The sequence below is a fragment of the Kryptolebias marmoratus genome, linkage group LG13 (genome assembly GCF_001649575.2).
Source record: "Kryptolebias marmoratus isolate JLee-2015 linkage group LG13, ASM164957v2, whole genome shotgun sequence".
NCBI classification, from domain to species: domain Eukaryota; kingdom Metazoa; phylum Chordata; class Actinopteri; order Cyprinodontiformes; family Rivulidae; genus Kryptolebias; species Kryptolebias marmoratus.
The window spans coordinates 9,219,109-9,246,989 of NC_051442.1; the positions used below are offsets into that span (position 1 = coordinate 9,219,109).

The 27,881-nt window shown below is 39.2% G+C and overlaps 2 protein-coding genes across 2 annotated transcripts; one reads left to right on the forward strand and one right to left on the reverse strand.

The window, feature by feature from the left end:
* Positions 1-898: 898 nt before the first annotated feature.
* slc13a2 (solute carrier family 13 member 2) lies at positions 899-11,536 on the forward strand. Its single transcript, XM_017421384.3, has 12 exons — positions 899-1,285; positions 4,666-4,794; positions 5,340-5,476; positions 6,037-6,281; positions 6,362-6,539; positions 6,622-6,744; positions 7,154-7,363; positions 7,946-8,046; positions 8,138-8,253; positions 8,589-8,750; positions 8,827-8,964; positions 9,204-11,536. Exons 1-12 carry the CDS (start codon positions 1,184-1,186, stop codon positions 9,333-9,335), a joined length of 1,773 nt encoding a protein of 590 aa, XP_017276873.1. The 5' UTR covers positions 899-1,183; the 3' UTR covers positions 9,336-11,536.
* A 6-nt stretch (positions 11,537-11,542) lies between these two features.
* Positions 11,543-27,644, reverse strand: unc119b (unc-119 homolog b (C. elegans)). Its single transcript, XM_017421383.3, has 5 exons — positions 27,361-27,644; positions 16,253-16,366; positions 15,850-15,949; positions 15,570-15,742; positions 11,543-14,368 (listed from the first exon to the last, which is right to left on the reverse strand). The coding sequence occupies exons 1-5, from the start codon at positions 27,614-27,616 to the stop codon at positions 14,256-14,258; spliced, it is 756 nt and encodes a 251-aa protein (XP_017276872.1). The 5' UTR covers positions 27,617-27,644; the 3' UTR covers positions 11,543-14,255.
* Positions 27,645-27,881: the final 237 nt, after the last annotated feature.

Genomic DNA, 27,881 nt, shown 5'->3' on the forward strand with positions numbered 1-27,881 from the left:
ACCAGTCCAGTTTTTAGTAGAAATGGAAATAACATGGATCCATCTGTAGAGATATCTTTTTTGTTAGAGCGATAGGCAAATTGGTTAACCTTTAACTTTAACTTTCACCTCATATTTTAGTATTATAGATTATGTGTTGCCTACGAAGAGCGTGCAGGACAGAAAGGAAACAGTGTTATGTATTAAAGTTGAGTTAATGTACAAACACTTGGATAGCAGAAAGCTACATTAGCTTTAGACAAGTGAAGATAAAAACCTTCTTACTGCGGATAACACGGCAGCCATGTTGGAGTTTCAGGTTGAGGCGGGTCAGGGTCTGGGGGGCATTCCAGCTGATTTTTTCGCCGTGAAACTCAGAAAATCCATCTTCCAAGAACAAATGGAACGTAACGTTAGACAGAAGCTGCCTGTTTTCCTGTGTGTCTCTGCTGAGTGGATGAATGTTAAGACTTCAATCACAGAAAGTCCTATAAAAAAATGGATCACAGGACAAGTTATAAAACCAGTAAACCTCCATATTACTTATAACAGCAGTCAGTTTGTTTAAATATCTGACTAATTAAAACTGCTGAGGGTAAGGGCCTACATTCACTTCTTATTAGAGATTTTATGTTTTCTTTTTTAATTTCATAGACCTACTATCAAGCACACAAAAGTTTGTGCTAACATAAGTGTTGTTGTAGAGAGAAATCTGTACATAAAACCCCAGGTTTTGTAGACGTGAGTGGGTTAGATGCACGCCCCTGACCTTTGGTTAAACATGAGCCTGACTGCTTGGCCTGAGAAACCTGTCTTTTGTTTCGACTATCTGCCCCCTCATCCTTCCTCTCCACCCTCTTTTCTGAGCTGCTGTCCTTTCTCTCTTTTACTAGCAGCTCCAGCTGCCTCTCTGTCAAGGATTGTGAACTCTACGGTGTTGGGTTAATGTTTGATATGCAAACAGAGATATAGACACTAAGTTGAGCTGATTTTAGTCTATTTAGCTCAGGAGCTTCTTCTCTACTTCACTTCTCTTCTCTATTTTTAGGTTTGTAGATATTATTTCCCTCTTTTCATCCACACTTGGCCTCTTCCTCATATCGGACAAGTGCCTGGATCTGGATCAGCTGTTTTTGATTTCAACCAAGCTTTCGGAGAGGTTTCTAACTTTGAGCTAGTTTTTAAAGGTTTTTCTGAGAGCATCATGGGGAACTCGTTGAAATGGTTGTGTTACCACAGAAACTACTTCATTATTGTCATCACTCCACTCGCCTTTCTTACCCTGCCACTGGCCAGTCCTACTTCGGTGAGTGTGTTTGTGTGGCTGCTAAAAAGTTTTTTTTTCCTGTAGATATTTGTTTCCTGTCTGTGATCACAGTTTTCGCCTTCCGTTCTTCCTCATACTACTTAATGTCATGAGACCAGTGAATTAAAAAGCCTTGTAAAAACTGCAAAGACTGATTCAAAATTGGTCATTTATCTTTAAAAATGAGAAAACATTTAATCTGTTCAGATCATCTGTTACGCTGCCTTGAATGTAGGGATTTCTTGGGCTAAAATAACAAAAAATGTTTCAGTTTTGATCATTTGAAGTTGCGATCAGGAGTTTTATTGCCAAAATCAGAAAAATGGAGACCTTAGTTTTTATATCAGTGTTTGAAGCTTAAAAAAAGCTTTTAATAGATTCCTAAATAATAATCTAACACATTATGAATTTAAAGCATTTTGCCACATCATAAAATATAAAGTAGACAGTTATCTAAAAAACAAACACTAAGTGATAGATTTTTATACGGATGATGTGTAATATGAAAAACACAGAAATCTCTACTATTGCACAACGACACATTACAGTGAGTCAGTGTGGTTCTCCTTTATTTTTAAAAATGAAACACACGATTATCTGAAAATGACACAAGTTGGAAACACTTACAACATTTCCATCAGTATTTGCTTAACTTATATGATGCAGCAGGGATTTGTGTCAAGATTTCTTAGAGTACAGTGGAGAAAATAGCGTTTGACATTTATAAATCATAAAAAAAACATGTACAAAAGAGTAACCATAGTCTGGACTGTACTTTCGCGTCACAAACAAACAGAAAACAGTATATTTGGAGTCCCAATTAGTTCTAATAGATTAAAGAAAATCCTTCATGTTTCATTTCACCACGCAGACACTTAAGACGTGGCACAAACTTACTTATCATGAAGTGAAAAAGGTTTGTAAATATTTAAACAAAACAAAACAAATCCATAAAGCAAACTAATTTTAATAGATATGAATAACCTTTCTGCAATCAACCAACAAATCAAAAATACCTGTTGCATCACAGAAGTTAAGCAAAAACTTAAGGAGGTGCTTTCAGTTCTTCCAAATCGTGTCACTTTTAGATGGTTTTCTGTTTAATTTAAAACAATGAGGAGGAGCCACTCTGAGAATGCTGGTAAATGTGCACTTCTGCAAAGTTTGGGGTTATATTGGTTTACTCCTTATTACTGATTAATAGTGAAGTTTTCTCCGTCTTATCTGATCCAGATTACAAATCAAAGCATAAACCTCTCAAACTAAGAAGCATTGCAGATAACAAATCTATTTATAAACAAGAACAAAGACTCGACACGTCTACCTAAATGTCACTCAAAAAAGCGATAATAGCTTATGTTGTTATTCCTAAGAAGTTTGTTGATTATCTCTTAAAAATTTAGACATCTAAGGTGACATTAGACGACTTCGAGTTTGTTTTTTTTATTACCTTTTTATGGCCATTGACTGTCTTTGCACTTATCTTTCGAAGGACATCACCTTTTATCCTATTTAGGCAAATATAGTTTAGCTTTGGGAACTCTCTAAAACCAGATTTATATCAGCTTTAAGCCTTACAGTGTCATAAACGACTGAGCACTTTCCTTTAAGCTTTTTTAAAAGAAGTTTTATGTTTATTTCCAAATGGTGGCCGGAGTGAAAACTAATTAAAAGACCTCCAGAAAGTCTGAGCAGTTATTGATTGAAACCACTTCAGAAGATTACAAGAAAGTCTGGAAGCAAAAGTCCATCAGAAATGAAGCAGTTTGGTGCATTACATTTGGCAACTTTCTGTAAGCTGTTATTTCTGGACTGACTGAATGTTTTAGTGCCACGAAGCAGATCCTCGAAGCGCTTGCAGAGTTCATTGTGGTTTTACCAGCGGAAAGTTTTGTGTCGGGTAGTTTAAATGAGCATTTTTATTTTTACTGAGGGACTGTAAATGCTATCTGGGACAAGAGCATAACAAAGTATTTGGTCGATGATCAAGGTTTGCCACTATCTGCATGAGTAAAGTCTTATTGCCTTTTCAACAGAGGCAGCGATAAGATAAAAAGGACATGAAAGCTGGATACCTGTTTGTACTTTACAGTAACCGTCTGTCTTGGCGGCTGTGACCGAATGTTTAAAATCCACTCAGATGGGTTTCAAATATTCACGCTGCTGGAGTTGTGCGTGTGTTCGGTCACTACAGGATAAAATGTGTCACAGTGCGTCTCACCGGGATATTAAAGGTTTTGTGCAATCTTACTAAAGAAATGAGTATTTATCTGCGTGCTACTGTTATGTGAAAATGCTCAAAAAGCTTCTATTTTGATCCAAACCACATTTTTTACAAACATAACCACATAGTTCGGTTGCATAAAACAAGAGAAAGCGAAAAATGCTAAGTTACAACAGAAATACAAAAGAAATGATTAAAATAAAAGCAGCACTTCTTGAGGGAATGTGTATTGCCTGTCATCTTGCATGCAAGTTTTAAACAAAGATCTTGTTGGAAATGACTCCCAGCTACTACCACACCAAACTTTCCCTCTGCAACTCTAAAACGGACTGAGATACGTCCACTTTTGTTTGCTTGTAAAGTCGATTTGCTCCCATCTTGAATTGAGTTGATGGGAACATTTCATTAAAATGCATCCAGGGGGTTCATGAGATAATTTACTAACGAACAGACACATGAATAAAAAGTAAATAACAGTTCCCCTCAAAAAAAAGCTGCAGTAATTTAGCCACATTTGTCCCAAACAGGTGACAACCCTCAGGTAGATTTACGACCAAAGCAACTTTCATGCTTCTTTTATTAACAGAACATGTGTTTTATGTGTTTGTATCATACGATTATCCTTGCATTCAGTGCATGGCATTAATTCAAAAAGGAATATAATAAATTACAGAATTACTTGCAATTGTAGTGCAGAGAGAAAAAAAAAAAACTCTGTGTTGCCATGGAAAAGTTTAGCTCTGCGATTCCCTGCTCTTGTGGAAAGAGCCTCTTTAGCTGATCTAGAAGCCTCTTGTTTAGGAGCTCCAACACAGTTCTTTACACCTCAGTCAGCTTCGCTCACCGTGTTATGGAGCCGAAATGCATTCAGTATATTTAAAATAATCAGTGTTCTGCTTGCTAAGCTATAAACGCTGGAACAATAAGATTAGATACATCAGTAGATAGCTATCAAAGGTACCATAACTGGAATAAAAAGAAGTGTAAAGCGTCAGGAACTTTGTTTTGGCAGCTCTTTTTTGTTCAAAACAAATGTTATTTGTTTAAATAAATAAGGGATCTAATTAGATTACTTGTTAAATTAGTATCCCCAAGTGTTGGGGAGCGTATGTTAAAATCTGATCCTGTTCCCACTTGTGTATGTTTGTGTTTACAGGAGGCGAGATGCGGCTATGTGATCATCCTTATGGCTCTTTATTGGTGCACAGAGTGTATGCCTCTGGCTGTGACCGCCCTGCTTCCAGTCGTCCTTTTCCCCATGATGGGCATCATGAAGGCTGGAGACGTACGCTCCTTTTTTACCCTTTTAAACATTGTTTTGTCACAGCATATCCTGTGTCCACCTGCGTGTTCTTGATACCGTAAATGACACGCTGCTGCTTTTAATGATAAGCTTCACAGATAATTTAAATATATGCTCTCAGTTTTGCTTCAGTTGTTCTCCGTAAGTCATGCGAGAACTTAACTTGACAGAACTTGCACAGGATTTATTGCCAGTGTGAGACACCTTTGTGTCTGACATGAACAAGCAATCAGAAGAGGTCACAAATTGATAATTAGATTGCTCAAATAGATTAAGATGCAGTGATGCGTGCAAAACCTATTTGACGTCAAGACCAGGAGGCGATAGAGATAATCAGACCTGGATTCTGTGCTTTTTGATCATACTTTTATTGTCATGTACAAACTTGCTGATTCCACAAGTGTTTCATTTTTATTGTTCATAAAGCAGTTACTATGATATGACATCAGCATTTTCATGGGTAACTAAAGGATGATTACTGTGACTTATTTTGTCTACTTTTACTAAATGTCTGTAACTCGTTTCAGGTCAGTATTGAGTATCTGAAGGACTCGAACATGCTGTTCATCGGAGGCCTCTTGGTGGCCATCGCAGTGGAGAACTGGAACCTTCATAAACGCATCGCTCTCCGGGTTTTGCTGCTGGTTGGCGTTCGTCCATCTCTGTAAGAGAGCCTGGTGACGTGGCTTATATAACTTTATGACCTGAGAGCTCAACACTCTGAAAGCAAAAAGGGCTACTTAAAACTCAGAACCGTAAACTGGAACAAACTTGGTTGATGCAGATTTGTTAGCACAACATTTTACCCTTTATTTATTTGTCTGGAGCATAGCCAGGGCTGTAATGTTGACATGAATGTCTTCAGAAATGTAGCCACACCGTCAAAAAAAAAGGGAATTTATGGTAAAACTATCCTGCAGGTTTTAGATGTTTCCCTGCTCTTCAAATTCTGTACAACCCTGTTAATCACTTATTCATTTAAATCATTTGTGTCAAAGCAGAGAAATACCTAAACAATCCAGGATAGTGGCCCTCCAGGACCAGGATTGGACACCCGTGATGTAAACCTTAACAAGTAGCTGTGATGTCTTAAATGGAACTGAACTGAACCGAACAACAAGGCTTATGAGCAACTACAGAAATGCATAATAAAAACAAATAATGAACCACACATTTCACCCGTCCCATCACAGCTCATAACGATGTTATTCCTCTCTTTTCTAGGTTAATGATGGGCTTCATGATTGTGTCGTCCTTCCTGTCCATGTGGATCAGCAACACGGCCACGACGGCCATGATGCTGCCCATCGCTCACGCTGTGCTCCAGCAGCTGAAAGCAACAGAGCTTCAAGCAGAAGAACGGGATTTCCAGGCTGAAGCCCAAGAAAACCACGGGTTTGAGCTGGAGATGAGAGAAACCAGGGAGGAAGTGGCGGATGAGAAAAAGCTTCCACAGGCGAACGGCGTCGGTAGGTAAATCGCCGGCCACGTAGACAGATTTATTGAAAAAAGACACCTCCACTAACATTCTCAATGTGTCATTTCCCAGTTGAGCCCATGCAAAACTCAGAGTTATTGCGGGAATTCAGAAGACAAGCTATGGAGGAAAAGTATGACCTCCTGACCAAAGGAATGAGTCTGAGTGTGTGTTACTCTGCCAGCATCGGAGGCACGGCCACGCTCACCGGCACGACCCCTAACCTCATCCTCAAGGGCCAAATGGACAAGTGAGGCACTGATAAAAACAATTTAAAAAGCAGCTCATCATATTTCTGCTCTCCTCATCACTCTATGTCTCCTTTTCTAAAGGCTATTCCCGGGCAACGGAGATGTGATCAACTTTGCCAGCTGGTTCGGATTTGCCTTTCCCAACATGGTGCTCATGCTGGTGATCTCCTGGCTCTGGCTTCAGTTTATGTTTCTGGGCTTCAAGTAAGACAACTTAAAAATAATATAAGGTGTATCTAATAACTATGAGTGTTTTTTTTTACATGTTTCAGTTAACAGCACCTTGGCTTGTTATTGTTGTACAATAACTATATTTTGGTCCAATATTTAATATTTTTCCTCTTTCTGATAATATATTTAATGTTTCTCATTATCTGAACTAAACATCTTTTTTAATCAGTTGTTTAATTCCTACATTTTGTCAGTCAGTTGTAAAGCACTTTGCATTGCAATTCAATAACCTAAAATATGCTGAATATATGATAATTATTTTAATTATTATTTCATCTGTTCCCACCTCAGTGTTTAACTCTTTGGAAACATTTTTTAAAACTAATATTTGATCTTGTTCTGATCTGGAACATCTGTGCCCGTTGTGCTTTATTCTCTTCAGCCTGAAGAAGTCATTCGGCTGCGGCATGAAAAGCGACAGAGATAAGGAGGCGTATGCTGTGATGAGAGGCGAGTACAGGAAGCTGGGCAGTATGAAGTTTGCTGAAGGAGCCGTGCTCACCATCTTCGTCCTGCTCGTGCTCCTGTGGTTCACCAGGGAGCCGGGCTTCATCCCCGGCTGGGCCACAGTGCTCTTCAACCAGGACGGGGCGTGAGTCTTTTCGTCTCCCTGTCTTTTTTTGGTCAACACTGTGGTTATTTTACTGGTGTGGCTGTAAGAAATACCTCCAAGCAGTCACTATCTTACCTGTAGCGCACAGAGTGATCTCAGTTCAGGTCAGAGTTCATTCCAGAGCATTTCTCGTCATTTAAAACAAGTATTTCAAATATTTTTTTTCTCATAAATGTAATTTGCTTGTGGATGAGAGGTGCAAACACAGCAGAAAAAGTTATTTTTGCAAAATAATGTGGACAGGCTCTTTGCTTTTTGGACATTTAATGTCAGCACCTAATAAATTCTGAATTTTCCTTAAAAAAGAAACGGTGAAAACTTGTTGGTGTTTTCATAAAGCTTGTTTAGCCTGCTATTGTTGGAAAAATAGCAGGCTAAATTGCTTTATTTAACTTCACATCTCTTCCTTCTTTTGTGCACGCCTTTAAACTTAAACTTTGAACTTCTGGTTCAGTCGTTTATCATAAATGATGTGTAAAAATAAGTTGGTTTGTAAGTCAGGACAGGTCAAAGAAACCTCTGTTGTAATATTATTAAGTAACATTAAGTTGTTTCTCTTAGGTTTGTGTCAGACGGGACTGTCGCCATCTTCATGTCCATGCTCTTCTTCGTCATTCCCTCTCGGCTGCCCACATGTGGCAGCTACGGCCACAGCGAGGAAGGTCAGATGTTGTTGTTGACCTGGTACTGATTGCAGGTGTGACACCATTTCCCAGCGTGTTCACTGTTTTCTGTCTTACCTGGGTCTCACAGGTAAGCTGGTGAAGGTTCCCCCGACGCTGCTGACCTGGCAGGTTGTCCATGAGCGAATGCCCTGGAACATCATCCTGCTGCTGGGAGGAGGCTTCGCTCTGGCCGCCGGCAGTGAGGTAAACATCACCGACTCTCCTCGCAGGGTTTCACGCTCACATTTGTTTACAGCTATAAAAATAAGTAAACTGTTTTGTTTAGATGATCACGTTAGTCTTACAGCTCACAACAATTTGTTCGGAGCCTCTTTAACCATGATATCATTTTTTTAAATCTATCTGTGATCACATTTTTTTAGCTTTTTTATACAGTTAAGGCAAAATATGCCACTCGTAATCATTTTTAAAGTAAATAAGATTTCTGTAGATCTTCTAAAGAGCCACATTCTGTGTTCCAAGTCACACAGTGGGGTCTGGACATATATTTTAGTTTAGGTTTATTTTTATGTTTGCAGGTGTCAGGTCTGTCCAAATGGCTGGGAGACAGTTTGGCGCCTCTGAAGGAAATCCCCCCCTTTGCCATCTCGATCCTGCTGTCCCTGCTTGTTGCAACGTTCACGGAGTGCTCCAGCAACACGGCCACCACCACTCTGTTCCTGCCCATCCTGGGCTCAATGGTAAAAACAAATGCCACCTTAACACAAACCTTCACCGTGGATATCTGGAGGTAACGAATGTGTTGCGTCTCTTAAGGCCACGGCGATCCAGATCCACCCTCTTTACGTGATGCTGCCGTGCACGATCGCTGCCTCTCTGGCCTTCATGCTGCCCGTGGCCACACCACCGAACGCCATCGCCTTCTCGTTTGGGAACCTCAAAGTCATAGACATGGTGAGATTCACGCAGTCCACAAGCAGCTAAACGGCTTCCACGCTTGGTTTCAATTTAAATTCAGCCAGAAGTTGGAGCCTTTGCTGTGATATGCTTCATGAAGTCTTTATCAGCAAGTTTTATTCTAAGGATTTGGTGGAGAATTTATAAATGAACCAACTTTCATTGCTTGCAAAGACTTTAAAATAATTTTCCTTCAACTGTATCCTCATCAGAATGTGAATCTCTGTTCTTTTTAGGTAAAAGCCGGCTTCATGCTGAACATCATTGGGATCCTCTGCATTAATATGGGCATCAACACCTGGGGATACGCCATGTTCAACATGGGCACATTTCCTCATTGGGCCAACAACACACACAGCCAGCCTTAGGAACAAAAGATAAAAAGCAGGACAGACCAAAATGTTTTTTAAAGCTTCTGAAATAATGTTTTATAAGATGTAGTTTAATTTATTCAGTCCAAAAAGGCTAATCTGCTCTAACTTTAACAGAAAATAGTTTGATCTTAAAGGTTTCCATCACAAAATGTTCAAGGCCTTTAAACAAGAAACTTTAGGGTTAGAAAATGGTTTAGAAAATGATAAATAGATAATTTAAAAACAATGCATATACTATACTATGATTATGATAAAAAAAGCAGTAGCACATATTCCAAAAGAGTTACTGTTTATAATCTGACAATTTTAACTAAAATATTCCCTGAATGCTGCTGAACCTTCAGCTTTAATATTAAACTTTAAATGTTCGGTACTTCCTCGTGTCAGGAACAGAACAGATGAAAAACAACGGAGGTCATTTCCTCGTGGGCATTCTCCTGAAAGTGGCGTCATTTTAATAATCTGTTTATCATTTACAGATAATGCTCATGGGTTTGGTCGATTGTTTGAAGCGATGCTTTTTTTCTGATTGTTGCTTGTTTTACATGCAAAAATGGAAGCGAAAGAGGGTGAATTAACTGTATCAGTTAATTTAACTTATTACTATGGGCTTAATTAATTGTAAGTCTTTGTTGTTTGGTTGCATATTTTATTTTTTACCAATGTTTTGTCACAACAAGCACACATCAACTTTTCTTTTCTTTTTTTTTGTAATTTGTAAACACCAAAGTGGCAGACTTTAGGTGATTATTTATATGCTATACTCATGTTTTTTAGTCTTGTACTGAAAAATATATTTCCTGCTAAGTTTTTTTAAACAGGCAGTACATTTTTCATCAAGCATAAATGGCGTTAGGTCTAAGTATAAGGAAAAAACTATTAGGAAAACCCTATAAAAATGTTTCTTTGTCTGCCTTTACATCTGCTCACAGAGGAGATTCTTGTCTTATTACATAATCTTCTCAGAAACCTGTTTATTCTTCTTATAAAAAGAAACCCACATGAACCAGCTCTGATACGTTTTTTTAGCTGAAACTTAGTTTGACAAGAGTTGCAGACAGGATGTAAGAAGTTAAAGAAAATAAAATTGTCTCTTACAGCCGTAGTTAAGATGTCTGGAAGTGGGGATCTGTGGAAAAGTGATGAATAATTCATATCTTACCAGCTGTAGATAGCTTTTTGAACAGCTTCAGTTTGGTGAAATAGAGTCTAAATCTGACAGGATTAAAAAGCTAACAGCTGGTCTGAGTGGGACCAGGACCAAAGCAGATCATTGTTGTCTTAAAACAACTCAAATATTAAATAATTCATAGCAGTTCATGCAAATCCTATATATACTTTTACGCCTATGTCAGTTTTTTATTAAATGGTTATTCATATATAATATCACATGGCTTTCTGTATGCACAAACAGCTAGCTGTAGCACTTCTGGTGCAGGAATATCAGAATATTTTAGCCGGAATGACTGTGTAATACAAAACTGACAATGTTGTAAAGTTATACAATAGAGTTTGCACAAACAGGCTGTAAAATATTTGAAACTTGAGTTGTTTTAGGAAGGCAATAATCCAGTTCTTTGCTCTGCTGAAACTGGCTCATCAAACCAGTCAGAAATAAACTCTTATTTCTCCAAATTGAAACCCATCTACAACAGGTAACATATTGATTGTTCATAAGCACAAACCTCTGCTTTAGGACATCAGCAGACCTGTTCCTTTCCTCTTCAGGTTTGACTTTGTAACGTCATACTGACCTGAAACATTCTTCTACTCAGACAGGACCCCTGTTAATCTTATCGTCCCCTGACAAATACATCAAGTCGTTTATATGGACTCGTTTCATGAGCACTTTAAACAAAGAGAGCTGTAAACACGTAGTGTATTCAAAGGCAATGCACCTGCTGCTATTTCCATGACGGTAAAGGCTGACTGTCAGCGTTGAGGAAGGAGAAACACACGGATCAATATCAGGAAGGTGTTAATAAATAAGTGTACAGTGTGTTCAGACGGAAAGGTGGTTGAAGGGTAAATGTGAGATAAGAGGCTGCCAACAGGATGTGAAAGCTGGTTTTTATCACGTTTATTATAAGAGAACGTCATAAACTGAAGATGCAGGGGACAAAGGCAGAACGTCCGAGATGACTTATATGTTTCTTCATCATTAAATGTCACATATGAGCCATATGTGTTCTGATAATAAAACACCGCCATGCAAACTGTGTGTCCCCTTCATTCACCCAGTTACAGTCAACACACCACGATGCTTCAAAAAAATCCAATAAATCTTTATTTTTTTTATATTTCGGTCCCACCAACATCAGAAAACTTTACATGAGTTCAAAATAATTTGTACGATTCACAATCAGTCATTTATAAATCTCTTCTATAAATATCTGTGTAACCATTTTTATCACAAAACATTCAAGTCAATCACTTTATTCCCCGGCTGAGTCCAATCTGAGTCATTTGCTTTGTTCAGTTAGTTTGTGAAAACTAAAAGAAATAATCATAATGATAATACGACTACGCCAATAAAACCTGAATCACATGAGAGCAAATAATAATCTGAATCACTGTCTGGACACATAACAAGTGGATTCAAGTAATTTCCCCCCAAAAAACTTGGCTCAACTAGCATTTAGAAATAATTTACATGGTAGAAATGTTAATATGAAGTCACAAAATGAACAGTATTTCCAGTGTGTCAGACCAAAACGTATGTGAAGATATGGCTAAAAAAGTGTAACGAATTATTTGGATCCTTTGAGTCAGGCTGTGTCTCAGTAAAGAGTGCATATACAGTAACAGTTTAGAGGCAAACCGAGACACTTCAGACAATAAACTCCTTCCAACAACAGATCTGAAATCAGGCGACAGAGAGACAACAAGGACCCAGAAACAAAAACTGTCCGACAAATAAAAACACGAGATTAAAAGGTGATTTGTGCTACATTTTCCAACTTTCTTCTTCGGCCTTAAAACATAAATCTGAAACAAATGTTTCCTCGTCCTGGAGCAAACTTTAACTTGAACTCAAGAAGAGAAACTTTCACAGATTTCTTTTAGTCACATTAAAGCAACAACTCAGATCTTTTGAAGCAGAGTTCTTTGGAAAGGATGTGTAGGATTGAGAGCTGTAGGAAATGAACTCTTTGAATGACTTTAGTTTGGAGAGACAGATGTTAATTCTTAAAACATCCTAAAACAGCTTCAGTCTCAAAGTTTTCACAGCTGTTTATTTGACTGATCATTTATAACCTCCATCTGTCTCAGCTTACACAGTTATTATCACTTTGAAAGGCGAGGGATCATGTTAATGCCTGTGTTAGTGTGTGTGTGTGTGTGGTGAGGTCTGTCAGCGAAATATCTCATGAAACCTGGGATGGATTTTATTGAAACTTTCAGCAAACAATGATGGAGTGAACATCTACAACTGATTAAAGTTTGGAGTCAACCCAATTCAATATGGCCGACACAGCCAACTGACCTTATAAAATGTAGAAACGGCTACAACTTAGTCGATTGTACAAATCCTGAGCTAAAATTGTGTGGTAGTAGCTGAGCATCATCCCCTAAGCCTGAACGGATCCCAATGAAGTCTGTGTTTAAAATGTTGGCGCACGAGGCGATACGCATTCTTTCAAGAAATGCTGCTTTTATTTGGATACAGTTCCATGGTTATTTGCAGGGGAAAATAACAGCAGCAGCAGGCAGCTGTAGCACTTCCAGTGCAGGTCAGGGTACTCCCCACAGGAATATCACATTTCTGCTGGAATAACCACGTAATATAAAACTGATGACGGTGTTAAAGTTTATAAAATCGCATTTTCATAAACCGCTATAAAACATTTGAGACTGGAGTTGTTGTAAGACAGAAGAAACCCACTTTGGTCCTGGTTCTGCTTGGACTAGCCATAAGCTCATCGATCCAGTCAGAACTGACCTATCCTACAGCAGGTAAGATGTTAATTGTTTGTAACTTTTCAACAAAACCTCCCACTTCAGATAATCTGAGCCAAGTCTTTAACAAAACAACACAAGGATGCTGAAGTATGCTTACGGTCATACTGAACCAGTTCACCTTTATAAGCTTCTTTTTTTTTAATAGTAAAAAATCTTGTGCTTTGAGAAAATGCAATAAACACATCCTGTGTGTGCTACTGTTCGTACACGTCACACAAGTCAACAAACAAACCGGGAACATAGGAAAAGGGAAGGAAATAAGTGATAAATTTAGAATGGTTTACTGCCTATTGTGAAGAAAATCTGCTAGCATGTTTCGGTAATCTACTTGACCTATTCAAAACCTGATTGTAACATTACTGACATTTAAATTATTTTCTTTATATAACCCGAGCAGTAATCTTGCTTCGAACTGACATACGTACAGACACTCACACGATCTTACAAAAGGACAAGAAACACACGGATCAAAAGCACTCGTTGAATCAGAGAAATTATTTTCCCAAAAACTGTTACTAAAGTCCTAAAAACACACATTTTTAGATGCTAGATTTGTTTCTCTAACAACCTATACAGGAATGAAAAAAAAAATTTCTTTCTGTATAAGAAGAGCTTTTTTTTATATGACGTGGCCAAAGAGCAAAAACCATCTGATATTCCTTAAAAAGTTGTTCACCTGCTGGTTTGTCACGTCACAAACCAGTGTGTGAGTTTGTGTGTGTGTGTTTGTGTGTACGCAGCTTTTTTTTAAAATCTCTATGTGCTTACACACAGACGCACACACACACAGATTATAACAAAGACATCTGTGTCTGGATCCATTCTCTCAGCAGGAGACAGATAGAAAGAGGAAAAGAAGACAGACAGACGTTAACCCCCAGCACTGTTTTCTTCGATCGTCCCTCAAGTTGGTCCATAAATCCGCCTGCGTCTCACGTGGGTGTGTCGTCTCTACGTCCCGCCGTTGTACGAGTAGTCTGCCTTGTTGTGCATCACCAGCTTGTTGTCCACAAAGTAGAAGCTGTCGGATTGCGTCTCGTACGGGTGGACGACCATCTCTCTGACTGAGAGCAGACACAAAAACGTCACGGTTAGAGCGCTGGTTCTTCCCCCAGGAACAACAATAACGTCTCAGTGTAAAACAGATGAAAACTGATATCTGCTCTGAAAAGAAAAATGTTTCTTTGTAGCTACATGATTACACAGACCAAAAAATCCCAACAAATATTGGTTATAACAACGTTTTCAAAATGCTTTGGAGGCTATGAAACTAAGAACAGTCATCAGATTTTTGGCAAATAACTTGAAGCGATAGTTTACATGTTTAGAAGTGGGGAACTTATGAACAATTAATATCTTACCTGCTGCAGATAACACTTTGAATGACCTCAGTTTGGAGGATTAGCGGCTAATCTGAAGGTGGCCAGGACCAGTGAAGTTTTTAAAGCAGCAATCTCAAAAATTCATAAATCTACATTACGTAGTTATGTATATTATTATACATGGATTAATTCATTTTTTAATTCTTTTTTTGTGTAAATAAACTTTGCTTGGATTATCACCTTCAGGTTAATCTGATAGGTGTAGTGTCACGTAAAATAACTTTCTCATAAGTGGCAATTTCCCCTAAATGAGCAAATACTAATTTATATAATCTTCATTCTTCTACAGTTATTTATGTAAACCTTTTATCAATTAAGAGTAAACAGTGACAGCAGGTAAGAATATCATAATATTTCTGCCAATATAATAAGGAAATGCAAAGTTTTTGGTGATGGAAAGGTGTTTTAAGCAGCATTTTTGCCTCAAATTGGGATTAGATGTTAGCTTGTGAATCCGGCAAGAATTAAACTCTATTTCTTCAAACTGAGGATGTTCAAAAAGCTAACTACAACAGGTAAGATATTACTAATTCTCAGATATGTTAAACCTGAATTTGATGCCAGCAACATGTTTAATTTAGTAAAGTTCATAGAAACATATGAAGCAATAAGAGACAAAAAAAGTTGTCTGTTGTTGCCTCACAAAAAAAAAACAGCTGCTGGAATTTCGAAGACTAAAGCATCCCAATTATTTAAAAAAATGTTGAAGTTTTGTGTGTCAGTGCAGAATAATAGAAATATTATTTGATTTAAAAGCTAAAGATAATCAACACACAATTAAGAACATGTGGGTCTTTAGTTTATAAGTTCATCTCTGGCTTTTCACTGTCCATAAAGTGTCAAAGTTTTTATTAATGCGTGTGTGTTATGGTTTAAGACTCACTAATGTCCTCGGACAGAGGTGGGAACTCGTAGATGTGTTCGCAGGTGTTCTTGCTGCTGGGCATGCAGAAGCCGAACTCAAAGTCGAAACTCTTGAGCAACTTTTCTCTGAAATAATGTCTCTCAATCATCCTGAAGTTTTCTATCGGCATGTCTCCGACTGTGAACTCGACTCTGGGAGGACGACGACAAAAACAAGAAAAGTACGTGAGGCAGATGTTTTCAAGACAAAGCTTTTAGTTCATCCATTGGGGGGAACGTAAGTCCAGGTTCTCACTCACGTGGCTCCAACTTGCCGCAGTCGAAGGAAAGCGGGCGTGAACTGGTAACGGACAAAGCGGCCGGCGTTTGGGTCGATGTCCCGCTTCTCTCCTGCTTTATCTAAAGAGGAAACCAATTTGAGCCAACAACAAATAAGATAATAGTATTTTTAGTTACAGACGTTCACTATAGGAAGTACTTGATCAAAAGCAAACAGGACAAAAAACGAGTGAATCATAATACTACATTAAAAACCTTTATATTGCTGTCTGTTTTTAGTTATTTGCAAACTCAGATAGCTACAGCAGCAGCTGTTTTACTACAGATGTAGGAAAATCACAATTTATAGTTTGTTTATTGGAAACGCTTCATGTTGAATTTAGATTAAATGTAAGAAATCCGCAGAGATCTTCAGTGACTCACCTGTGGATGGAGGTTTGGTGATCTCAAACAGCACAGTGCCCGTCTCCATGTCTCTGATCTTGAACCTCGTGAAGTCGATGTTGTAAATGTTCTCCTCCGGGCCGCACAGATAATCTAAGAGACAAAAAAAAAAAGGTGCATGAATAAAAATGCTAACATTTATTTTCAAAAAGCACCACAGCCGTTTTAGCAGAGAGACTTGAAAAATTAAAATCAAAGAATAACATTGCTGAAAATATGTGGCTAATTTTAAAAAAAACAATGACAATGTCATGGAAAAGTAAGTTAGTACAGTCCACATCTGTTCACAGCTCGATGTTAGACAAGACTGGTGGCGTTGTTGTGTTTTGCGGATAAGCTTTGTGCAAACGAGCTCTCTGATGATCTGGGGTCAGACGGATTCTGCCTCTTGGATCTGTCTCATCCCTGGGATGTTCTGCTTCACATTTCCTTTTGTAATAAACTGATAAAAATCAATGAGCGGGGCCTTCTTGTCTCCCTTAGAATGGTGCAGTGAGTCGGCACTGTCGCTTGACAGCAAGACTGGTTGCAGGATCAAAACTCGACAGGGGTCTTTCTGCGTGGGGCATCTCCATGTGCCTAACTTAACATGCATGTTAAGTCAGTTGATCTTAAGTGTTTGTGTGAACATTGCCTTGGTTGTTTGTCTCTAAGCAGCCCTGTGATGGACTGGTGACCTGTCCATGTGTACCCCGTCTCTCACATGATGGCTGGAGATACGCACCATCTTCCCGTGACCCTGAACAGGATCAAAATGGATGGATGCACAAATAATGGTATAATATAAAGACGAAAAAAGCAAAAGTAAAGTCAAGCAAAGAGTCTGTGATCTCAAGAGTTTCTTTAATTAGACATCCAAACTGAAAGACTAAAAAAACTAAAAAATGGTCCAGTAAACAACATCCCAGTCAATTCAGTTTCAAGTCCTCATTGACTATTAAACAGCTGACTTTATTTTTCCAGAACCGTTCTGTGTACTTTTTACTTGAATCTTGATGACCAATTGTGTTTTGAGAAGCCATTTCCCGACAGATACAGCCCGAGCACAAATACCCAAAGCGACCAGTAAAGCAAGAGAAGTGAGTTATTTTTACTCCTCTAATCCTTCCTGGCCTTACCAGGCAGCGTCACGGCTGATTAGAGTTCCCCAGCAGAGCAGACACTTCCTGCTTCCTGCCTGATCCGATACCAGTAGTATGTGAGGGAAACATCTAACCACGTAAAGATGCTGCTGCTCCTTCCTCTGAGTCTCACCAGATACCATAAAACACGTGTGATGCTAGTGGGGTGAAAGAAAAAACAAAACATTTCTGGGATTTTAAATGTAGCAGCCGCCACACGAGCAAAAGAGAGTCGGCCTCGAAGTGATTTTGTTTGTGACTGCAGGGTAAATCCATGTGTTTGTCCTTCTTGTTTGGGAGAAACAGATCTGCAGTTGTCTCTCTTTGTTTGGCAGCTTGGCTTCATGGACGCACACACAGGCGCTCCCCGTTTATCTGCTGCGTCAGCTAATTAAAAGAAACGACCACATCTGCGCGCTCAAAGCAACACCGGAGCAAATGGTTTCAGAGGGATGATTTAATTGCTAATGATGGCAGCTCTGACCTGCCAGTCAACCCACCAGCTGCTCTAAACTCAAACCCAGAAACTCGAATCCCTAAATCTCTCCTTCTCAAATTAAACGTTGGAGCTTAAATTGCTTGGTTGCTTGTAGAGCTGTTCCATAATCATACCATCTACACTAATAATGTTTATGCAAATAAAAATGTGTCACATTGGTGTTTTTTTCTATATAGTTATAAATATCGTTGTCACAAATTTCCTTTGGATATTTTGAGGCTATATCGCTTCGAAATTATAGAACCTGCAGATCTTTCAGGAGTGGGTGTTAGTGTTGGAAACTACAAACCAACATTGGCCAATCAGGGACAACAATCGCATATTAAATGGAAATAAAAAGAGTCTGCTTGTGTTGATGAATTATCCCCTCAGTTCGCAGCTCCCTCCAGCAGGTTTAAAGAGTCTGAGTTTGAGGTGCAGCTGTTTGGTTTTAAAATGACACCTAATGTCACTTTGAGTGTTTTAATAGCTGTGGTTCAGCTGCGAAAAGTAGCTCTAACATCTAAGGTAAGTAGAACAACACAATCAGGGTCAGTAGAGCCCAAACTGAAAGCAAATGTTGCTCTGTAACAGCTGGATGTGTAAAAACTAAAATGTTTGTTTGATATGAGGATAGAACGCCAGTATTTTAGCAGAATTCCCACATTTAAAGCATTTTTAAGAGACTGTGCTGGTCGGGGTCAAATAAAGATTTTAACAAGCCTGAACCTCAAACTCCCATAACTCCAAATCCATGTGGGCTGTCAGCTCCTTTTATTGCAGGAGGGTTTTTTTTTCTTTTTTGAAAGAGTTGATCTGATTCATTGTGACGCTGAGATGTCTTTGCTCTTTTGTCGGCCCGAATGCTGAACACGCACGCAAATCTGAAGCTAACAGATAAACAATCTCAGCAAAGATCCCAGTTCAGACTGATTTTCATTACAATATCTTCAGGGCACTTTTAACGCCCGATCTGCATCATTTGGCGTGTGCGTCTGTGCTGACTGAACCCCAGCTGGTGATGTCCTCATCCTTTTGTTAACCCAGTGCTAATAGTCGTCTTCAAGCCTCCTAATGAAATCCCAGGACGACAACAAGGCTAAATTGGTTTGGAGTGTGTATGTGTGTGTGTGTGTGTTTGCTTTGTCTCATAAAATCTGAGATGTCTGTAGTAAATTACACAGCCTAAGGTCTCTTTTTTTTCACACATGTGTGCAGCCGCAGAAGGAAACCAGGCAGCAGGAAACCACTGAAGCGACCATCAGATTTTACAGTTTTTCACTGTCAGTGCTCCTTCTGGAACGAGACAGTAAACACCCACAGGAACATCGAGTTTTGTGCGCGTTTGCTTGGGACCGATCCACTTCGTTTGAGTGCAAGACGTGCAGTCAAGCGTCTGGTTGTTACAGACAAAACAAAGTTAGGAAACCCACGGATATGATTGTTAGCTGTCAAAGCTGCTGCAAACAGGAAACTAATCTGCAAACCACTTCTTAAACCTAAACATCAGCAAAATTTCACGAAGTTCTGCAGAAACCTCAGGCTTTAAATGTACAAATGCACATTTTATGGCCAAAGGTGTTTGGCTACAGCTGGTGTTTGTTGAATTCAGGTGTTTTAGTGGCTGTTTGGGCTTTGCCTTTTATCTCCTGTGATGGAACATCTTAATGCTTCTAAGACATTTTGATTCTTTTGTATGCTTTCAAATTTGTGGCAACACTTTAGAGAAGGACCTTTTTTTTAAACCAAGGACTATAAAAAAACATGGTTTGATGAGTTTTGTGCAGAAAAAGTTGACTTCACCTTTAAGATGAACCAGAACGGACCTTCTCGTCCAGCATACTTTCTGTTTTTGTGATTTGAAACCTTTTCTTAGTCACTATTTGCCCTAAAATTACCGGCGTTCAGGTCAAGTGGTCTGCAGCTCAACACGTACTGCAGCGTTTGACCCACATTCAGCTAAATGACACCGTCGTAATCTTGTTTCAGCAGCTCGTTTGTCTTTGGATATCACACAGCAGATCTGACGAACCTTCCGGTGGTCTGAGTTTAGGATCGCAGACACACAAAGCCATATTAGAGGCTTATAAACACAACATGCCTGCAGCTGATAATGAGATCTGGTTTAGTGCGTCCCACTTCAGCTGTAGATTGGTTTGTTAATCAGCCATTGCTTGGGGTTATTATATTTTTTATTTCTCTGAAAGTGGTGAAACTTTGACTGTAACTGTAGGAATGTTAAATGTTTAAACTGGCAGCAAGGAAAGCCTCCATGTCTGTGCTGTTTTTGAATAAATTCACAGATTATTTTGTGTTCACAAGTAAGTATAAATGTTCTTATTTTTCTTCGATTTAAAATTAAAACTCCAAACCAACAATACTTTCCAGTTAAATGTATTTTCTTTGAACACTCAGAGGGGAAATGTGTGAAATTAGAAGCTGATTTGATTTAATTTAATTTCAAAAATACCTGCTGAGCTGCGCTTTGCACCCTAAAACTGTAACAGGATAAAAACGTTGTGTAGTTTGAAAAGAATAAAAAGTCATTTTAAATCGAATTTTTAAAAATAATTGCAATGCTAAATGGTAAAAAACTAAAAACAACACGAATCAAAAATGTTAAACGTGTTTTGCAGCAAAAACCTTTCGATCTCCGCGCCCGAGAAGCTGAAAAACCACAACTTTAAAGTTAAACAGTTTTAGTCCAAATTAAGACTCACTTTGCTTCTCCATTTTACGCTCATGTGACAGTGTGGTTCACAGAAAAGAAGAAAAAAACAAAAACAACTGTTGAGAGACACTTTTACAGCAGAAAGGAGAAGAAAGAGGAACAGATCAAACGCATTACGCAAGAACACGAAGCACTGTCATCATGTGGCGTTACTGCTGATATTAATCTTAAAAACAGGCGTTAAATGTGCAGTTTAGCTTCGACTAGTCTAAAGTTTAACCCCTAACTGGCTGAGCAAGCAGGTTGACTGTAACAGAACGGACAAAGATAGAAAAGTTATCATTTACTTCTTCAGTTTTCTGGCTGAGGTGAAAGATATCGTAGAACAAAATGTTTCTGCAGCTGAAACTCTTTAAAATATCAACTGGAGTTTATACACCATACACCTTCTGCACATTGCAACAAAACTAAACATGACAACAAAGATGCTGTGGTGGTGGATGAAGGGAGGCTTTTTGCAGCTCATGTGGATTAATCTGGTTTAGTTGTTTCACACTGTCCTGTTTATCTTTATTCTATGTTTGTTCTCTGTAACTTTTTTGACTACGTCTGTGCTATTTTAACTATTTAAACGTCAAAATGTTCAACGAATTCAGGACTTTCTGGATATGACTTTTGGTCCTTTTTTTGGGTAATTTTTACTTTTTAAGATATTTACCTTTTTAATAAATATTTTCCCCTGAGAAATACACTGAGATCTCTTCAATTCCTCCAAAATCATTGTTCTTTTTAAAATTTGCTTCAGCATACTTGCTCTATTTTTGTTTTCCTATGCTACTTTTAGCTAGCCTTTAGCTACTTTTAGCTAGCCTTTAGCTACTTTTAGGTAGGATTTTGTTACTTTAGTGAGTGTTTTGATCTTTTAATTTTTAGCTTTAATTTTGCTTCTTTTACCTTTTTGCTAGTTTTTCTATTTTTAACTTTCAGCTAGCATTTACTTTAAGTTAGCATTTTCCTCCCTTACGCTTTTAGGCAGCGGTTTTCTCCTCTCAGCTTTTAGCTACTGTTTGCTCCTTTTAGCTTTAACAGCTCAGTTTCAGCTTCTTCAGTCCTTCACTCTGCATTTTCACATAAAATGCAATTTCTCTAGTTTCTTTTGTAAAACTCAGTGGAGCGAGAGGGGCAGTGAGGAGGAGATGAAGAGGGAGGACAGAGCTGGATTTATTCCTTTCCAACATTTCTGCAAAGCAGCACACTGCTGATTAAAAATGCTGCGTGGTAATAAGCCAGATGAGTGACATGTTCTCGTTGTGAACACTGTCCTCACGTCTCATTTGTTAGTCTGTCTCGGGGTTTAACTACAGTGCCGATTGTTCCAGTAAATTTCTGTTTGAGTTTGAAGCCAACACCAAGTGACTTTACAAAAATAAGTGTGACATCAGTTTACCACATTCTGCAAATAATAATTTCCTGTTGAGGTAATACTTAATAAGAAACTCTGAGATGAAGTGTGCAGGTTTAAACCAGGCGACTCATTCTGTTCCTTATTACCTGACCTGTATTTCCCCTGAAGATGACGACAGCACGGTGTTAGGGAGTGTTTTAAACTAAAACTGTGAAAAAAAAGAGTAGATGGGAAAACAAAGAAAAGGGTCTGAAGCTGCAGATTAGAGGAGTTTAACAGGAGTCAAACTACATAAACTGCATTGATGAAAGTAAAAACTAGTTTAAATAGTTGGTCTGAAAGTTTTTTCTTGTTCTTTTCTTGTTAGTGTGTTAGTAGCTGAGATTCATCCCCAACACATACTCCGAGGGCTAATAGATCATGCAAGATCTTGTGATATTGAAGCCAATGTTATTTTATAGATCTGACAAAAAAAGGTTGTCATTTTTCCAGCTAGGATGACACAAAAATTGGCGAGTCACTGCAATGTTAGGTCTTTAATTCGTTCTGTGCCTCTCTTAAAGGATCAGAAAACAAGTTGATTCAAACATATCTTCACCCAGTTGGTCATTTTGCTCTCACTGCCCTGTTTGTACGTGAGCTTCTGTCAAGCCTCCCTGCTCTGGGTGTTATTTAGGATCGTTACCTGAAGCTGTGAGACCGCCTGTGAGGAGATGACTGTGTAATAAACTGCACGCTGACCTGTTTTCTCCAAACAGAGCCAATGTGATGGCAGATCTTTCTTTCCGTGCTCTGTAGCTGCAGCACACTGCAGCAGCAGGACACAACACATTGATAACAAGGTGGAGAGATTAACTACACAAAGTCACTATCTAATACTAATGTAACACTGAAGACAAAACCACATTTTAACTTGAAATCACGTTTCTTTTAGGTTTAATTAGTCTTAGACGGCCTGAAAGCACTTTGCTGGTTGCTGCAGGTATGACACCAACTACTAATTAGTACTTCCACCTGTCAAACTTCGTTCCTCGAGGGCCGCTCTCCTTTATGTTTTAGACGTGTTCTTGCTTTAAAACATCTGGTTTAAATGGACGACTTGTGGAGGTGCTTCTAGAGAACTTGATGATTTGGTGAGGAGGTACTTAAACCATTTGAATCAGGTGTGTTGGAGCAGGAAAACTTCCAAACATCGAGGACAGTGGCCTTTGAGGTCTGGGGTTTGACATCTCTGGCATAACCCTACTTTATAAAAACACATGACACACAATCACTGACCCACAGATGTGTGCAAACTTTTTTCTAAACCTTTCAAACTAAACACAAAAGCCAAAAGCTAAAAAATACAAGCCTGTGGCAGCAGCATGGTAGCTTAATCAGCCAGTAAATAATCATCTTCATGATGATTAGCTGAGGCATCATCTATTCCAGTGCTGAATATTTCTCCCTTTACTCTTTGCTTGATACGAACATCAGTCCAAACTTCAAAAACGTTCAGTTTACTGAAACACAGGACAACAAAAAGCAGCGAATCGATTTGTTCAAGAAAACGGAAGATCGCTGTTTATGCTGGGAAAAAAAACTCCTTTTGGGAGAATGACTAACGATCAGTCAGCAGAGTGACACAGAGTGAAAACATGATCTGTAAATGTAAACCTGCGTCAGCTACGTATGAGCAGCGTGACGTAGCTGCGAACAGAAACGATTGTCGTGTTGACTCCACCTGTGGTCAACCACTGGGAGAGGCTAATGAAGAGAAAACACGAGAGAACTGGTGAAAACTTAAAGCATGGCTTCTTATTTCAGCTTTTAATTACTAAGAAGGCTCAACAAATACATAACAAGAGTAAAAGTAGCAACAGATTCTATTAAAAGGACTAAATTTATTATTGGAAATGCAAATTTATGTTCTAAAGCTCTAAACTAAGATCATATTATGATAATAAGTTATAAAGTTTTGGTTTTTCAGTCTGTTGGGTTGCTTTTAGTGTCTGTGGTAAAAAATATTGATCATTTGAGCATTAATAATGTAACTGTTATTGTTGTAAACCCCACTGAAAGTTTTTGGTAACAACTGATGCAAATTAGTAGTCACGCTTCAAATACATGTTAATAATTATTAACATATGTTATATTTCACATAAAATCTTATTTAGATGAATAAAATAATCTGCCAATGGCTTTTGTTTATTTAAGTTTATTGTTTTTAATATGTAACATATAATTTCACCCTCTAAAATGTATTAAAATGGTATTTTAGGTTTTTGTCTCTTTCACAGATCTAAGAAATAAAAACAAAACAAGTAAAGATGAGTAAAGACACAGTTAGAGTGAGCTCTGAAACTTGAAGTTATTATCCACATATGGAATAAAATATTAGTTGTACAGTAAGTCTGAGAGTAAAGCACAATTTCAGTGTCTGACTCTGTTCAAGCGAATTTACAAAACCTCAGTTTTCATACAAAGACAAATAAAGGCAGCAAAAAAAAACTTCTCTGATGAGAATTTACAGTCATGAAATGTTCCGTAAATTTACCGATTGTCTCTGACGTCGTTTCATCTCCAAACAAAACAACTGATTAATGTGGAAAAAAAAGGATGGGTCCAAAAATAAAACAGGTAGGAGAAACAAAGCGCCGTCACGGGGGAGCTTTCTTTGCTGCTCTGAAGCTTCGAACTGATGCAACAGATTAAGATTCAGGTAATAATCAGTCGACTGAGCATAAAACCTCCCGTCTTTGCAAATCTTTATCGATCCGGTTTAATTAAGGAATGAACAAAAGAATAAAGACGAAGCATCCAGAGTGACTTTTCACATCGTTTTATGTCTGTAATTCAAAAAACTCCTCAGCTTCAAGCACATGTTTTGACTCAGGGCTGATTTAAATCCAGTCTGAGCTTCACTGAGAGCTACGTTTTTGTATCATGTCACTTAGAGAGGGAATCGATTTCAGCCACTTGAGAATTTGCGGTAGAATAAAATAAAATAAAATAAATAATGACAGAGCAACTTTCAGGGGGCGTCTCAGGGGAGAGCTCAGGTTGTTTTCTGCTTTATTGTCACTGTAAATAACAGAGTCAAGCAGGTGTTAGTCCATTTCTGTCCATCAGTGAACAGAAACAGCCACACTGTTACACAGAAGAGACGAGGAGGAGGAGAAAACAGGAAGTGTGTGGGAGAACAGAGATGCATGCTCTGCTGCCTGTAACCAAGAGGGAGATGCTTCACGTTGCTGTAGTGATTCAAGCGTGCATCCACGTTGCTGTGGTGATTCACACATGCCTCCTCCTGCCTCCGGCGATGACGCCGCCAGGCAGGAAAGTGAGAGTTTCCAAGACCATAACAGGTCCGGCGCGAAGGGCGGAATCGTAACGATGTCCGCGGTAAACAGGCGGAAATCACCGCCGTCCAGAACAGATTAAAGTTTCTGCTGACGACCAGACCCCTGAGTGAAAACAAGATGAGGGAAAAGCTCTGAAAGTTAAATTAAAGAGCTAGTGCTCCTTGAGGGAATACAGATCACCCATCATCCTTCATTTCAGAGTTTTAGACTAACATCGTCTTATGTTGGGAAATAAGTGAGTTGCAGCCATTTTGGTCAAACCAGGTGTGGTCAGCCACATGCAATATCACGAGATGTCACGCTGAGAGGACGTGTTGGGGATGAAAAATGCAATGTTAGCTCAGTATCTGTAAAACTGACTGACTTACAGCCATTTTTATGTTGCCTAAGGTCAATCAGCTGTGGCGGGGTTGTGAGAAAGTTGTGAATTTATCCATGAGTTCCCTTTATTAATACAACAAAGAGACTAAAAAACAAGCATATACTGATATTACCTTTAACAATTCATCATTACGTGTGAAAATATGTTCAGTTTGACTCGAAACGTCATGCAGGACCATCGTCGATAAAAGGTTTAGATGTCTTCTTAAAAGCTGTGAGCAGATCCTGCGTTGTGTTGAGCTGTTATCACACTCATGTAATGTAGCTGCGTTGTGTAAGCTGCAGCCTTTAAATAGTCACATGTCCTCCTGCCACTTGTTAGCTAACGTACATGTAGGTGTTCAGCAGCTTGGAGGAGCTTCATGGCAGCTTCGCCGAGATTTCGGTGTGACATAATTTAAGAAAAACATACTGCATAAAGTGAAACAGCATTTAGATGTTTTTGAGAAGAAGAAGATTAAGAGTGAAGTTTGGAATTTCATGGTTTTTAAACTTATTGGTTTCCTGTTTTTTTTTTTATTATGATTATGCTTGCTTTTTGCAAACTTTGTGCCATTTTAGTCATTCTAACGTCAAAACATTCGGCTCATTCAGGAGATGGGTGGTAGGGCTTTTGGTTTTTGTAACTTTAATATATTTCAAAATATTTAATTATTTTTAACTTATTTTTAAAAGTTTTACTTATAGAAAGGCACTGAAATCTCTTTAATTCCTTCCCACAGATTTACACTTTTAAATCTGCTTCTTCAGACTTGCTCTATTTTTGTCTTCTTATGTTACTGTTAGCTTTTAGCGTTTTTCATCTTCTTTTCAACACACATTACTCAACAGATATAAAGCTCCTCACACATGAATGCTTCATGTAAACAGATAAATGACGACATGACTCATTTTTCTTAAGATTTTGTTCACTGATACAATGACAAATAGTCATGCAATTTCTTTTTCAAGTCCATTTTTCTCCCCTGAATTAGACGTTAAGTGATGTAAAGCAGCGACTCCCAGAGTTGTTGCTGGGACCCTGCTGTGGGTCATGAAATACCAAGTGGGAGTCATTGGATAATCTACATTTTCACTGCAGTAGTTAAAGAGAATAAAAACGGGAGTTATAAAATGGTATTACGGTTGTTGAGACTGTCAGAGTGATGCTCTTGTTTAATAGGATTATTAGGAAAGCAGCAATAGATGGGGTCTTGGTCACTATCTTTTTGATGACAGGAAGAAAAAAGTTAAGGAAGCCCACATAAATCTTTACGAGATGACCACAGATCTCCTCTCAAGTGAAGCTGGTAACACTCTGCTCATGATTTGATCAGATATTCTGTAAAAACAAACATGCGCAGTAATTGGTTGTCATCTGTATTTTGGGGACTCCTTCACGGATCCTTCAGTTTTTCAGTCATTCAAACAAACATGGTGTTTATCTGCACTTCACCCACCTCACACACACACACACACACACACACACGCACACACACACACGCACACACACGCACACACACACACACACACACACAGACACAGGTCATGGATCCAACACATGGCATCATTTGGAGTCACAGATCATTTATCCTGCGCTCCGAACACCGGGCCTATAGCTGATAATGACTCATCCAGAACCTTTTTCCCATCTTTCCCACCTTTTGTCCTCCTCTCCTCACCCAGCAGCAGCAGCAGCTCAACTTACTCGCAGTGATCTTCTGCAAGCCCAGGACATCCTCCGGGCTGATCGCCGTCCTCGCCTGCAGCTCCTCCTCCGTGGTCGCCGGGACCCCCACCACCTCGGCGGAGTTGCAGCCTTTCTTCACCTTCATCGCCGCCGCTTGCGTCGGGCTGCCGCTGCCGGTGCTGTCCGCCGCGCTGTCGCCGCTCCGGGCTGCGTTGTTGGCGCTCGATGCTGACGGGTCCTGGCTGTTGCCTCTGCTGGTACAGGAATAGCTCATTCTCCGCTCCTCCTCCTCCTCCTCCTCCCCCCCCNCACCTCTGTCACCTAACCCCGGGCTTCCAAGATGCTAAAACCTCTCCCTCCCTCGCCGAAGGACACAGAGCTCGCTGCCTGTTTATCCGGCTCTTAATTGAAAATCCGCTGACGGCGTCTCCGCTCCGGGTTGCGCGGATGAGCGGCTCTCCGGCGCCGAGGAGGACTCGGTGCGCGCGCGCGGCGCCTGCTTTCTGCGCAGCTGCGCTTTGACGCGATATTTGGGTTGA

Coding starts and splice junctions, on each gene's coding strand:
- slc13a2 (XM_017421384.3), top strand. CDS start 1,184: ATGGGGAACTCGTTGAAATGGTTGTGTTACCACAGAAACTACTTCATT. Junction 8,254..8,588: donor CTCTGGCCGCCGGCAGTGAG/GTAAACATCACC, acceptor TTATGTTTGCAG/GTGTCAGGTCTGTCCAAATG. Junction 8,965..9,203: donor ACCTCAAAGTCATAGACATG/GTGAGATTCACG, acceptor TGTTCTTTTTAG/GTAAAAGCCGGCTTCATGCT.
- unc119b (XM_017421383.3), bottom strand. CDS start 27,616: ATGAGCTATTCCTGTACCAGCAGAGGCAACAGCCAGGACCCGTCAGCA. Junction 16,367..27,360: donor CTTGCAGAAGATCACTGCGA/GTAAGTTGAGCT, acceptor TTTGTCTCTTAG/ATTATCTGTGCGGCCCGGAG. Junction 14,369..15,569: donor ACCTCTGTCCGAGGACATTA/GTGAGTCTTAAA, acceptor GTCTGCTCTCAG/TCAGAGAGATGGTCGTCCAC.